The 14395-nt window shown below is 40.5% G+C and overlaps 1 protein-coding gene across 1 annotated transcript in view; it reads right to left on the bottom strand.

Annotated features, from left to right (window-relative positions):
- Positions 1 to 14395, bottom strand: part of LOC132827449 (rabphilin-3A-like) — a 120720-nt gene that overhangs the window by 60876 nt on the left and 45449 nt on the right. Inside the window, exons 5-6 of the mRNA XM_060844135.1 lie at positions 13265 to 13306; positions 13021 to 13118 (exon numbers count right to left, since the gene is read on the bottom strand). Of these exons, the coding sequence (XP_060700118.1) occupies positions 13021 to 13118; positions 13265 to 13306 (140 nt within the window). The remainder of the gene's footprint in view (positions 1 to 13020; positions 13119 to 13264; positions 13307 to 14395) is intronic.

Below are 14395 nucleotides of genomic sequence, written 5' to 3'. Positions count from 1 at the left end.
CAACTACATTGCTGTGGGTCTGGAGTCACATGTAGGTCTGACCAGGTAAGGATGGCACTTTTTTTTCCTAAAGGGCTTTTTTTTGTCCCTGACAATTGATTCATAGTCAGCATTAGATTCTTAATTCCATATTTCTTTCATTTAATTCAAATTCTACCATCTGCCATGGTGGGATTTTGACTTGGAACATTAGCTGGGACTCTGGATTTACTCTAGATAATACCACTAGGCCATCATCTCCCCATGTTATTGCACAATTTCAACAGCCAATAGTCTCTTATTTTAAAATAAAAAGTAAACCATGCATGTTATAACTTATTCTTCCAATTATCTGCTCTCAAAAATGTAAGGGTTGCTGACTAGAGGACCCGGGATAGATTGCTGAGACCCCATCATTGTCATAATGAGACTACAGGGTAAGATTCCCATCCACCTTTCTTCCTTAGCAATGACCCAACCTATCAGGTGGGTTGGAAAGCTCAGTGCTTTGGTGGCCAGTACATAGGAATAATTCCAGAGATCGAGAGTCTCCTCTAACACAAAGGAAAGCAAGGAGAGAAGAATAAGACCATAACCTCAGTTTTTGCAAGGAAGAACAGGAATAGGCAATTTGGTCAATTGAGGATGTTCCACCAGACTGGCAATGGGCTGAAAATTTCTGAGTGGGCAGCCATCTTTGAAAGGAATGGAAGCCCTGATGATAACTAATGAGTGACTTCCATCCCTGCAAAACATTCCACTGGCCTCATCAACTGCTTTTCACTAGCATTCAATTATTTGTGTGCATGGATTTTCTCCAATCCATGTATGTAACTGAGATTTTGGAGAAGATTTGTAGCTCAGGTTCACCGGAGGCTCACTGATAATGTTACCTAGTATGGTGACAAAACGTCTGAGAACAAAGCACCAGCTCAGTGTGCAAACTTACAACCTGGTGTATGTAACTATTTAGAAAAACTGTCTTTCTTGTATCCAAATTACATGAGCTTACATTGCACTCCAATTACCACAAATGTTGTGATGGCAGAAAAGTGGACTAGAAAACGTGCAGACAATACTGCTCCTTATGAGTTTACGACATTGAAAGCCCTGCTGTAGGAGGCACACCAAAAGGGAAATGGCTTTTTATGGGGCTGAAGGTAACCCATAAACCCAAGTCCTAGTATCATGAAGAGAGGTCACTGATTGAATTAGAGCTGGAGTGGTATAATACAAACCAGGAGCTCTCAACTCACCTATTTCCAATTAGTAGAGCCTAGCAAGAAAAGTGGGACTACAACTGTGTTTAATGACCCTAGCAGTGATGGTAAAAGTCACATAATACCAAGTTATAATCCAACAGGTTTATTTGGAGTACTAGCTTTGGGAGCCCTGCTCCTTTGTCAGGTAGCTAGTTAATCTCCATGAATACTAACCAATATTACTGAATATCTAAAGCGTGAAGGAATTAAATGTAAGAGAATAATTGAAGGGATTGACAGCTTAATCAATTAAAACTGCTTGAGCCACAGGTTATTTATACATAAGGCCAGCTGGGCCCTCATTATATCTGAAACCGAACACAAAACTTAAACACTGGAATAGGAAATCTCTAACAGTTTGTGGGAGATTTCATTCATTGATGCCAAGTCCTTTTTTGATGATTCAGGATTTTGCGTCCATTGCAAATGAGTAGAAAATTAGGACAGTGAGACAGATTTATATAACAGTTGAATACAAAAATAGAAATCACGATTTTAATAGCTAGCGAGCAGGACTTTGAGTACAGCCGTGGGGCTAAGAGCCTTCATTCCCACTCTGTATAAATCAGCATTATGTAGAGAGGTACTACAGCCTCACAGTTGAACCACACAATTTTATCCCTATCCTCAATTGCAGTTCATAGCTTACTTGCTTGAGATGATAATAAGGAAGTTGTAATTATTTCGACCTTTACTCCATTCCCTGCAGGAATATAGCTGGGTAGTAGCTTGCTGTTCCTGTAGTGTCTCCTGCCAGGGCAGCTCATATTGCTACTAGCCCACCTGTCCCCTTAAAGGAGTTGTTATTGGGGAAACTGAATTATGCACATGGCAAGTCCACACCTGTAAGTTATTCCTGAGGATTGAAGTCATTACTGTGAATATAACAACATTGACTTTCTGTAGAACTTTTGGTGGGCAGTGTGCCAAGCCAGGAGGCCACAGGGCATCTCTATTTAGGGAGGGCTGAAAAAACGATAGAGACATCCAATTTGGATGAGGTTACATGGTAAGCACTTACTTGCCCTCCATGATGGGATCTGCATTTACTTTTCATTTCCCTCATCTCACAACCAGTGCCAGACCCACTGAGGCCAGGAAACTCAGAGCTCCCAGCATTCAGAGTCCCCTGTCTTGATCCCTCTGACACACACAACTCCATGTTTTGAGCCAGCCTCAGCTGGAGATGAGGCTTGCTGGCAACTGTTAATACATTGGGATGAGGAGTTTCTTTTTGAAAGCATTGTGGAGAGCGTCATTGGCCTTAATTCCCCACTAGGAGACAGTGAAGACTGCAGATGCTGAAGATCAGAGTCAAAAGGTGTGGTGCTAGAAAAGCACAGCAGGTCAGGCAGCATCCGAGGAGCAGGAGAACTGCTCATTCCTGATGAAGGGCTTATGCCCGAAACATCGGTTCTCCTGCTCCTTGGATGCTGTCTGATCTGTTGTGCTTTTCCAGCACCACACTTAATTCCTCACTATGTAATGTAAAGGCTGCCAAAGTACTTTTAGCATGAGAAGACAGGCAGAAGTCTACAAATTTCTGATGCAGATTAAAGTTGATTGTACGAGATCAGCCATCCACTGTGTACAGCTGATTTCCCATGGGTACCCGTCAATGCAGCAATATGATTCTATAAGTTTTAACCATATTTGATGTTGTCTTTTGAATAATTCAGTCACATCACCTCGCAGGCTAAATTCATTTTTGATGATTGATTCACACCATGGTAACAAGCTTCACAGTGCTATTTTCTTCTGACAGCAGGCTTTAGTGCTTTCATGTCCTCTTTCCACTTCGAACTGATTGAAGTATTTCTGGAACACATCCCAAGGCTGCTGGTTTCTAGCACAGAGCACATTCCATAACAACACTCAGTTCAGCATTCATAGCTGTCAGACTATTAAAGATTACAACTTCCATTTCTGTTCTTGGCTCATTCTCAGTGGAAACAGAAAAGGGCGAAATGCCACAAGGAAGGGGGCAGACGGGGGAGATGAGATTTTGGAAATCAAAAAGAAGATTAACCTGTGGCATGCTCCTGTACACCTGCTAATGGTCAATTCCACAAGGTGAAGAGTCAGCATACCAACTGGAACGTGAGAAATATTGGGAAATATATTTTAATTTCCACTCCAAATTTTTAACAGCAGTAATTATCATTCTAACTCTGCTTTCCAGCATCTGCAGTCATTGTTTTTACCTATTATCATTGAGCTGCCAATCTGAATCAGTGATGAGAAACTAACAGTTTACAAAGTCTTACATGTGTGGACCTTGTTTTCTGGGTTTTTTAAAAGCCAGATCATGGCCTTCAAGCTCCTGAATTTTCTTCCTAAAACTCTCCACTGCTCTCTCCGTCTTAAAGATATTTCCTCAAACCAACTTCTTTGATCAGGTTTTTGGCCATCTGCCTTAATATCTTTTATATACTTTGGTGTCATGCTTCCTGTAAAGTGACATGAAACATGGTTATATGTTGAAAGAACTATATAAATGCAATTTGATGTTGTTCAGCCAGCACCAAGAAAGATAAGTAGTGCTGCTACTACTTGTTTTTGGGGGGGGGGGGGTCTAATTATCATCAGTACCATCAGTGGGAGAAATGCAAGGAGCAAAATCTCTCCTAATGAATCCACTGGCAAATAAAACCAGTTTATTTGTATTTAGTTTCAGAGAGTAGCAGCAACATCTGGTGATTGGATGCTCCTAACTATCGCTGCACACCAACTTATCACTATGCTGAAAGAGGGCAAAATGTACAACATCAGTTTGGACTTGTTCAGATGAGTGATGAAAAGTGTGAAATAATGTTTAAGTGGCATATTCCTTTTTGAAATCAAAGGATTATCTTGTAAATATTTTCCTAATCAACCAGTTGGATCAGACTGTTACTAAAAGTCTCTGGAGCAGGTGGGATTCGAACCTGCCTCAGAGGAGGGGCACTACCACTGTACCTCAACAGTCACCTACAGAGTTATTTTGTAACTGAACATTGTCACCAATGGACAACACTGTAATCCATGTTCTTACCTTCTGATTAAAATTTATGTACATATTTCTCAGTACGCGAGTTGGCTAGATGACCAGTGTTGTCTGTGTCAGATCCGTGAATGAACCATCTCTCCACTCCCCTATCCTTTGCCTATTGTATTTTGTATAATCTTTGAAAATTCTTCAAAGTTTTCATATGGTTTCTTTCCTCCACTTCTTCGAGTAGGGCAGACTTTGGTCTACAGTTCTCCCAAGTTTTCTCTAGAATAGTCAAACTAAGAGGTGACCTGATAGAAGTCTTTAAAATCACATAGGAACGAGATATGGTGGACATGGAAAATCAAATTTAAGGGTACATTTCACTAACAAATCCAATAAAAAATTTGGGAGAAGCCTCCTTAAGCAAAGAGTTGTCAGAATCTGTTCCCAATTGAACTTATTGACGTGAACAGTATTTAAGGCAAACTGGTTAATTACAAAAAGGAAAAAGAGTTAGAAATATACATTAATAGGAATAGGTGAAGTATGGTGGAAGATAATATGGAGCACAAACATTGCTCAGATGGGCCCAGTGGTCTGTCGTTGCACCGTTAATGCTAGTGATCCAACAGCTTACACTCCTGAATGTTGTAAAAAGGCACATTCTATTGTAGATTTTTGTAGGATCATAGGAACAGCAGCAAGGCATTCAGCTCCTTGAACTTATGATACCAGCCAATAAGATCATGGCTGATCTGTGGCCTAACTCCACACGCCTGCCTTTGGCCCATATCTCTTAATAACCTTGCTTAACAAAAACAAATCTTTCTTAGACTTAAGATTAACAACTGACCCAGCATCCACTGCCATTTATAGAAGAGAGTTCCAATCCTCTCCCACCCTTTTGTGTGTAGAAGTGCTTTCTAATATCTCTCCTGAAAAGTCTGGCCCTAATTCTCAGACTATGATCCCTAGATCTAGAATCCCCAACCACTGGAAATAGGTTTTCCCTATCTATCCTGTCTTTTCCTCTTAGTAACTTGAAGACTTTGATCAGATGACTTCTTAAACTTCTAAATTCTAGAGAAAACAGGCCTAATTTGAATACTGTCTCCTCACAAGCCTTAGAGATTTGTAAACTCATGGGGTGTATATATAAGCGGAATGGCAGATGTCTTTTCCTGAGGGTGGGGGATTTCAAATCTGGGGGGGGGGGGGAAATATTTTTAAGGTGAGAGAAGAATGATTTTTAAAAGACACAAGGAGTAATTTTTTTTTACACAGTGAAAGGTCCACAGTGTGGAATAAATTTCTCAAGAAAGTGGTGGATGTGGTTACAATTACAATGTTTAAAAACATTTAGATGAGTACATGAATAAAAAATATTTGGAGAGATAGGGATCAAGCAAAGGGAGGTGGGACTAGTTTAGTTTGAGATTATAGTCAGCATGGACTGGTTGGACCAAAGGCTCTGTTTCTTATTGTATGACTATGACTCTATAATTTAGTTCCTGAGGTCCAGGGATTATTCTCATAAACCTACATTGTATTCTCTCCAAGACTAGTATATTCTTTCTAAGGTGTGGTACTCAAATCTTTTCGCAGTACTCCAAGTGGGGTCTATCCTGGGTTTTGTACAACTACAGCATAAAATTTGCATCCTTGTACTCCAGTCCTCTGTATATAAACACCAATGTTACATTAGCTTTACTGATTATTTTCTAGATCTGTTTATAACATTTTAAAGATCTATGCATTTGAATCACCAAATCCTTTTGGAAATTCACTGTATTTAACTTCATACCATCTAGAAAGCACTCTGATTTATCCTTTCTCGGTTCACAACGGATAACCTCACACTTGTAATTTTTATACTATCATCTACATTATCTACAGTGCCACTTAATTTTGTGTCTTGCTTTCATCAGGACAATTCACAAGTACCACCAAAATAAAGGAAAAACAACATTTATGCTGTGAGGTGAGTGTGCGGATTGGTTAGCAAGTGGAATTTACTGAGTACTGTAGTGGCTGCAACAGTTAATAATAAGCATCTACCAAACATTCTTTCTATTGAACTCCTTTCCAAATTCAAGCAAGCCAGCTCTGCCACATTCCTTTGTAACCGAATGCTAAATTTGTCATATTATGGTCACGGATTTATAGGCAATCTTTAACTCTGAGATCATTTATGAAACTGCCTCATTACAGAATACCAGATCCAAAGCAGCCTGATCCCTGGTTGGATCGGCAACATATTGTTTCGAGTCCCAAATAATCTCTGTATTTCTTCCCTGTGTTACCTCTGCAAATTTGATTTTCTAAATCTACATGAAGATTGAAGTCACCTGTGATTAATATAGTATCTTTTTGACATGCCCTCATCCTGCATTACACCTACTGTTGGGGGGCTATATTCTAGTATACCAGTGTATTCTTCCCTTTATTATTTCCTATCTCCACCTATATAGATTTTATATCTTCAGATCCAAGATCATTTCTTGTTATCATACTTATTCCATACTGTACTAATAAAGCTGCCTAACCAACCTTTCCTTTCTACAGGGCCCTTCAAAAGATCACTTGCCCCTGAATTTGTATATCCTAGCATGGACCCTTTTGTAATCATGTCTGTATAAGGGCTATAAGATCATACCCATTCACTTCGATTTTTGTCTTTAGTTTGTTTATCTTTTTTCAAATATTATATGCATTTAAGAGCCATTAATTTGGTCTTTTTACCATTTGTTTTCCCCTTTTGACCCTATTCACTGTGTTTTTTTGTGTTTACACACTCGGTCCCTTCTTGTCCCACTCTGGGTGTCATTACCTAAACAGCTGCACTGCAATGCTATTACCTCCGTTTGTTTTGGTAGTCTACGTATCCCCTCTCCAGATTCCCCTCCCGCAAAAGCTTAAAGCTCCATTTTTCTTTCAAAAACACAAAATAAGTTTTAAACCTTAAAAAAAACACTTGCCATAAGAGCTACAGCATGGAAACAGACCCTCCGTCCAACCCGTCTGCACCAATCAGACATCCCAATCTGACCTGGTCCAATTTGCCAATACTTGGTCCATATCCCTTTAAATCCTTCCTACTTATATACCCAGCCAGAGGCCTTATAAATGTTGTAATTATCACTGGTAGACACAAAACTTCTGCTAGTTCCTTTGAACCAGTTGAAAAAATGTTACACCGAGGACAGTCAGGCAATTTTCCTGCTTGAATTGGATTGAATAAAAAAAAACTGCAGAGCCGAAAGGTTTGAATTCAGTTGCTTATCTCAATGGAAATGTATAAAAATCTGTATCAATTTGTTAATGAACCCAGTTTACAATTTGAAACTGCGAAACTGTCCTGTTCTCAATTTTCAGTCACTGAGTAAAATAGAAATTGTAACGAGGTTGCTTTATTCCTCCCTCTCTAAAGTTCTACGAATCTCCAATTCTAATCTCTTTTGCAACACATTTTGCTTCAAACTACCATTGGCAGCCATTCAGTTGCCTAATCTTAAGTGTGAATTCCACTCTGCATCATTTTCTTGTAAGACACACCTTAAAGATGAAACTTGAGGTTACTTGTCCTAATATTGTGATTTCATATCAAATCCTGTTTGGGAGCACTCCAGCAAAGTGACTGAACAGATCACGAAGCAGTGATATGAAAGCAAAATGCCCAAGGCCTAGAGTGTCAACAGGAATAATACCTAAAACATCAAGCCAGCATAAGCACTTTAAGCCACCAAGTGAACATGAGTTAATAGCCATCAGCTGGGCAAGAACCCCCCAAAACCTAAGTGTCAGGGCAAGACTTACACACTTAATGGTAACGTCCTGGGGAGTGTTGCTGAACAAAGTTACCTTGGAGTGCAGGTTCATAACTCCTTGAAAGTGGAGTCAAAGGTAGGTAGGATAGTGAAGAAGGTACTTGGTATTTTCCTTTATTGGTCAGAGTATTGAGTACAGGAGTTGGGAGGTCATGTTGCAGCTGTACAGGACATTGGTTAGGCCGCTTTTGGAATATTTTGTGCAATTCTGGTCTCCTTTCTATTGAAAGGATGTTGAAAGGGTTCTGAAAAGATTTACATGGATTTGCCAGGGTTGGAGGATTTGAGCTACAGGGAGAGGCTGAACAGGCTGGGGCTGTTTTCCCTGGAGCATTGGAGGTTGAGGGGTGACCTTATAGAGGTTTACAAAATTATGAGGGGTATGGATAGGATAAATAGACTAACTCTTTTCCCTGGGATCGGAGAGTCCAGACCAAGAGGGCATAGGTTTAGGGTGAGACGGGAAAGATATAAAAGAGACCTAAGGGGCAACTTTTTCATGCAGAGGATGGTACGTGTATGGAATGAGTTGCCAGAGGATGTCGTGGAGGCTGGTACAATTGCAACATTTAAGAGGCATTTGGATGGGTATATGAATAGAAAGGGTTTGGAGGTATATGGCCCAGGTGCTGGCAGGTGGGACTAGATTGGGTTGGGATATCTGGTCGGCATGGACGGATTGGACCGAAGGGTCTGTTTCCATGCTGTATATCTCTATGACTCTATATACCGCTAGTAATTGATCTTTCCAAAGGAAAATGTTTATTGCTATTGACCGTGAAATAACTCCATGAAAGCTGGTATACCATCACCAAGTCACCCTTTATTTACAGGTGCATAGTACTTGAGACTGACCTAGCTAGTAAAGAGCCAATTCCTAGAGTGAGCAGACCCTCTGACATTCCTATTTACATCTGATAGCCAGGATTCCCTGATTGGATCAGGTTAACAGTCCCAATCAGGGAAGTAAAGTTCATTGAGATCCACTTGACTGACCTCATTACAATTGCTATAGATTTTATGCATCAATTTTGTAAACTTCAATCAGGTCCCCTGGAGACTTCTCTGCTCCAAGTAAAACAACTTTGGTCTCTGTCGTCTTACTTCATCGCCTGGACGGAAACATTTCGACTGTGGCTGAAGCAATGTTCTAAAAAGCTCTATCATAACCTCCCAGCTGTTGGATATAATGCCTGATAATCTGAAACTTTCCAAATGGTGAGCTCTCTTTGTAGATGCAATTTCTGCAGTAACATTTAAGGAATAAATCAATTTTATTTATTGACAAGTCAAACTGCACATAATTGACAGCGGTGCGAAGGCTGCTCAAAAAAATTATGCTTTTTCAAAAGTTCACTTACTTTACTAAGATTTTCCCTCATAACTTGAATAAAATATGACATTGCAAAGTCCATGATGTTATGCCTCCACAACAGCTGAAGAAGCACATCTGGCAGTAACAAATCACAGCATGTCAGTGAGCAGGAAGCAAAACATTCCTGCTTGTCCTCTTCCAAGGACTGTTGCAAGATTTTCTCGGAGAGCTCTGTGTCCTTGGATTTGGCAGTGTATTCCATTGCATCCATGTACAAATAGTCTTACCAATGTTGGAATTTAGCAAGGTACAGCATTGCAACTTAAAGTTTTTCTATAGAAACCTGTCTTTCGCTTCAAGTTATTAATTTAAGTTTGTAACTTTTAGGAATGCAGCCACAGCCCTCACTTAGCAGCTTGTTATTTACGATCAATATCAATGGATTGGATGAAGGGCTGCAAGTATTGTAAATAAACTCGTCGATGACTCAAAATCACTAAGAGTACTCTCATCAAGCTCAACATCATGTTAAAAGGGAAAGATTCAGAACAGATTGGGCATCCAGGAGACATTATGAGCCATCTCGAGAATTGCATTCAATCACAGTCTGTAACCTCATTGTTTGCCATATTCCCTAAGTCATATTTACCATCAAGTCAGGGGATCAGCCCTGGTTCAACAAAGAGTTCAGAAGAGCACTTCAGAACTAGCACTAGGCTTAAATAAAAATGAGGTACCAACTTAATAAAGCTATAGCACAGGACCATTTGTACGTCAATCAGCAGAAGCAGCACAGAAAAGGCCAAACTGAATGATTCCACAACCAATGGCTCAAAGTTCTGCAGTACTACCATATCCACTTGTGAATGGTGGTGGACAATTAAACAACTAACAGGAGGTGGAGTTTGACAAACCTATTGATCCCTTATAATGGAGAGTCCAGTATGGCAGTACTAAAGACAACATTGAAGCATGTGCAGCCTTTTACAGCCACAGTGCCGAGTGGATGGTCCATCTCTGCATCCTCCTGATGTCCCCAGTATTACAGATACCAGTCTTCAACCAATTCAATTCAGTCCAAATAATATCAACAAATGGTTGAAGACAGTGCATACCGCAAATGCTGTGGACCTAGTCAATATCCTGGCTTTTGTTTTGAAGAATCGATTTCCTCAACAAGCTGCCAAGTTGTTTAGATACAACTAGAATATCACCCAACAATATGGAAAGTGGCTGGGTATGCCTTGTCGACAATTCCTATCTAGCCAGTTCCTGCCCCTTGAGTCATCTCTTAATCATCTACAAAGAGATGGAAGTTTGGGCAACAGCACTAGCAGATAGAACTTCATTAGCAATAATCTGCTCACTGACTCTCAGTTTGGGTCCCTGACTCAGTTCCTGACCTCACAACAGCCTTGGTGAAAACATGAACAAGATAGCTGAATCCTAGAGGTCAAGTGAGAGTGACTGCACTTGACAACAAGGAAGCATATGACCATATCTGACATCTTAAAGCCCTGAAAAATCTAAGTCAATGGGAATCAGAAAGAAAATTGCTTGAAATAACATCATGCAAAATCGAAGACAGTTGCGGTTGTGGGGATCAGTCATCTATAGGACATGGCTGCAGCTCAATCATATTCAGATCCTTCATCAATGACCTTCCATCAGAAGATGGAAAGTAGGAATGTTCACTGATGATTGCACAATATTCAGTACCATTCATAACTCACTTAGGTACTGAAGCAGTTTGTGCACACAGAGTCCTCAACTATATTCCGGCTTGGATTTATGTTCAGTGAGAATGTTACTTATCATTTAAATGCCAGGCAATGACCATCTCCAACAAGAGAGAATATAAACATCTCCCCTTAGCATGGCTGATTTGCCCACCATCAACGTACTGGGAGTCACCGTTGATCAGGAACAGAACTAACCATATAAATACTGTAGGTAAAAACAATGACTGCAGATGCTGGAAACCAGAGTCTGGATTAATGGTGTTGGAAAAGCACAGCAGGTCAGGCAGCATCCGAGGAGCAGGAAAATCAACGTTTCAGACAAAAGCCCTTCATCAGGAATAGAGGCAGGATGCCTGCAGAGTGGAGAGATAAATGATAGGGGGTGGGGATGGGGAGAAAGAAGCACAAAGTACAATAGGTGAATGGGTGGGGGGGCGTGGGGATGAAGGTCAGAGAGGAGGGAGGAGTGGATAGGTGGAAAAGAAGATAGGCCGGTAGGAAAGGTCATGGGGACGGTGCTGAGCTGGAAGGTTGGAACTGAGGTGAGGTGAGGGAAGGGTAAATGAGGAAACTGGTGAAGTCCACATTGATGCCCTGCCTTGGAACACTTCAACCCCAGGGCATCGATGTGGACTTCACCAGTTTCCTCATTTTTCCAGCACCACTCTAATCTAGACCCATATAAATACTGTGCTTACGTAAGGAGCCAGAAGCTGGAAATTACAAGGTGATGAATTCAATTTCTGACTGTCCAAACCCTGCCCCTCATTTATAAGGCAGGAGTGTGACAGAATACTTTCCAGTTGTACCTCTGAGAGGAACCTCGACATCATTCATGACTAGCACTCCATCCAACACTCAAACATTTACTCCCTCCACTACCAATGAGATGGGCTGCAGCAACTCGGCAGGCTTTCTTTGGCAGTAATCTTGAACCCTGCATGCTCTATTACGTTGACCGGTAGATGCATGGGAACATCACGGCCTACAAATTCCCTCTGAGTCACACATGATGCTAATTTGGAGCTACATCTCTATTCCTTCACTCTGGCAGAAATAAAACGCTGGAATTACTTCCCACAAAGAAAAAAGCACAGGGTGTATCTAACTTCTTTATGGCCTGGAGCAATTAAAGAAGACAGCTCACATTCAGTTATGTATGTGTAATAAACGTTGGCCTTGCCAATGATGCTTACATACAAATAGACAATTAAAAATGACTTACAGGAATGGAATAAATTATTAATTGCCTCAGGAGGAAATGTATTCAGTGACACAGCAATAAATGACCTCAAGTCTGATACATAGTTGGCTACCTTAGCCAGGTTATTTTAATTATCCTCACTTCCTCCTGAGCTAAAGAAGAATTAAACTTGAGCTGAATACTTCCAATGATTACGTGTGGGTGTGTGAGAGGATTTGTGTGTAGCCAATGGTGAAGTCACGTTCAACATGATGCCTCTGTGGATGTACAGTCTGCTAATATCAATTTACAGATTAAAATGAAGGAAATACATTTGCATGAGATATCAGGTCACAATTACTTCTGAACTCATTTCCTAGCAAATTAGCAGCCTCTGTAGCTGAGGGGTAAAGACTCCAGGGAACTGGACTTGGAGAGAAATGGTGTTATTCTCAGCTGTGCTCAGAATCAAAGACTTAAAAGCAAATAAACATACAATTCTAAAGCTTTACATAAATCAGTGCTTCCTTAGTGGTCTCTTTCTCTCTGTCTATGATCAGGCTGTGGGATCAGTTGCTGTTCTCGTACTGTATTTGCTAATGTGCATCTTTCTGCATTGCGGCCGAGCACTAAATTTGGCATGTATGGTTTTTTTTGATTGATTAATCTGGATTGAGAGATTGATGTTATTGTGTCAGCCCCTTGTATCAACGGTGTTGCTAGGACCTGTACTCTTACCTTGGTAACAAAACGACAGATCTGTGAAAATGTCCCAGTGGAATAAGAAGGCAATTTAGCAGCATAACCACAAGCAGCCTTTGTGGGGCTAACAGTCTCTTCAGGGACCAAAATTGAACATGCAACAAGTAAATCTGCTCTTAGATTTACATTGTTATCATTATTTTCTGGCAGATTGTTTGTAAATCAATTCACATGCATGTATTGGGATTTAACATGCTGCATTATGCTGGAACTATCTTACCATAAGAGGCCTGCTCAGCAGCGACAGCACCCTCTGCTTGACCTGAGAAACACAGAGTCGGGAAAAAAAATAAGAGTACAGACAGATGTGGACCAGCTTTGCATACTGATGATCAAGCAAATAAAACCATCTAACAGCAGAGAAGAAAATAAATCACTGAAGGTGTTTTCTGGAATGCTTAGTGCATTAAAGCTCTGCCAACTGTGGAACTGAGCTATACAGATCAGGAAAATCCTGGGTCAGATTTCACTTTTTGTGCTGCAATCAAATAGTTGAAGTGTTTTTCTGGCACATCCAGAGGCAATTTTGTCAGTTGGCTAACTAGTCCCACTTGTCTGTGTTTGACCCATCTTGCTTCAAACTTTTCCTCTTCATGTACTTATCCAAATGTCTTTTAAATGTTGTAACTGAAGCTTCATCCACTACTTCCTCTGGCAGTTCATTCCACTCTATGTGTAAATAAGTGGCTCCTCATGTCATTTTTAAAACTTTCTCCTCTCGCCTTAAAAATATGACCCCTAGTTTTGAAATCTGCACGCTAGGGAAGAAGACCCTTGCTATTCACTTTATCATTGTTCCTCATGATTTTGTAAACTTTTATTAGGTCATCCCTCATCCTCCTATGTTCTAGTGAGAAAATACCCAGCCTAACCAGTCTATTTTTATAACACAAACCTGCCATTCCCAGCAACATCCAGGTGAATCTTTTCTGAACCCTCTCCAATTTAATAATATCCTTCCTATAGCAGGGCAATCAGAACTGCATACAGTTCTCCAGGAGAGGCCTCACCAGAGTCCTGAACAACCTTAACGTAATGTCTCAACTCCTATACTCAAAGATCTCAGCAATGAAGGCAAGTGTGCTAAGCCCCTTTTTAATCACCCTGTTTACTTGTGTCACAAATTTCAAAGAATATTTCCTGGAACCCCTGGGTCCCTCTGTACTACAATACTGCCCAGGGCCCTACCATTAATTGTATAAGTCCTATCACTGTTTGTTTTACCAAAATGCAATACCTTACATTTATCCAAATTAAACTCTATCTGCCAGTCCTCGGCTCTCTTTGTAATCTTAAATAACATTCTTCACTGCCCACCATATGACCAATTTTGGTGTCATCCTCAAACTTA

This window comes from Hemiscyllium ocellatum, chromosome 24, assembly GCF_020745735.1.
Source record: "Hemiscyllium ocellatum isolate sHemOce1 chromosome 24, sHemOce1.pat.X.cur, whole genome shotgun sequence".
Taxonomy (NCBI): Eukaryota; Metazoa; Chordata; class Chondrichthyes; order Orectolobiformes; family Hemiscylliidae; genus Hemiscyllium; species Hemiscyllium ocellatum.
The sequence above is the reverse complement of the archived record's forward strand: the minus strand, read 5'-3'. Positions and strand labels throughout refer to the sequence as shown.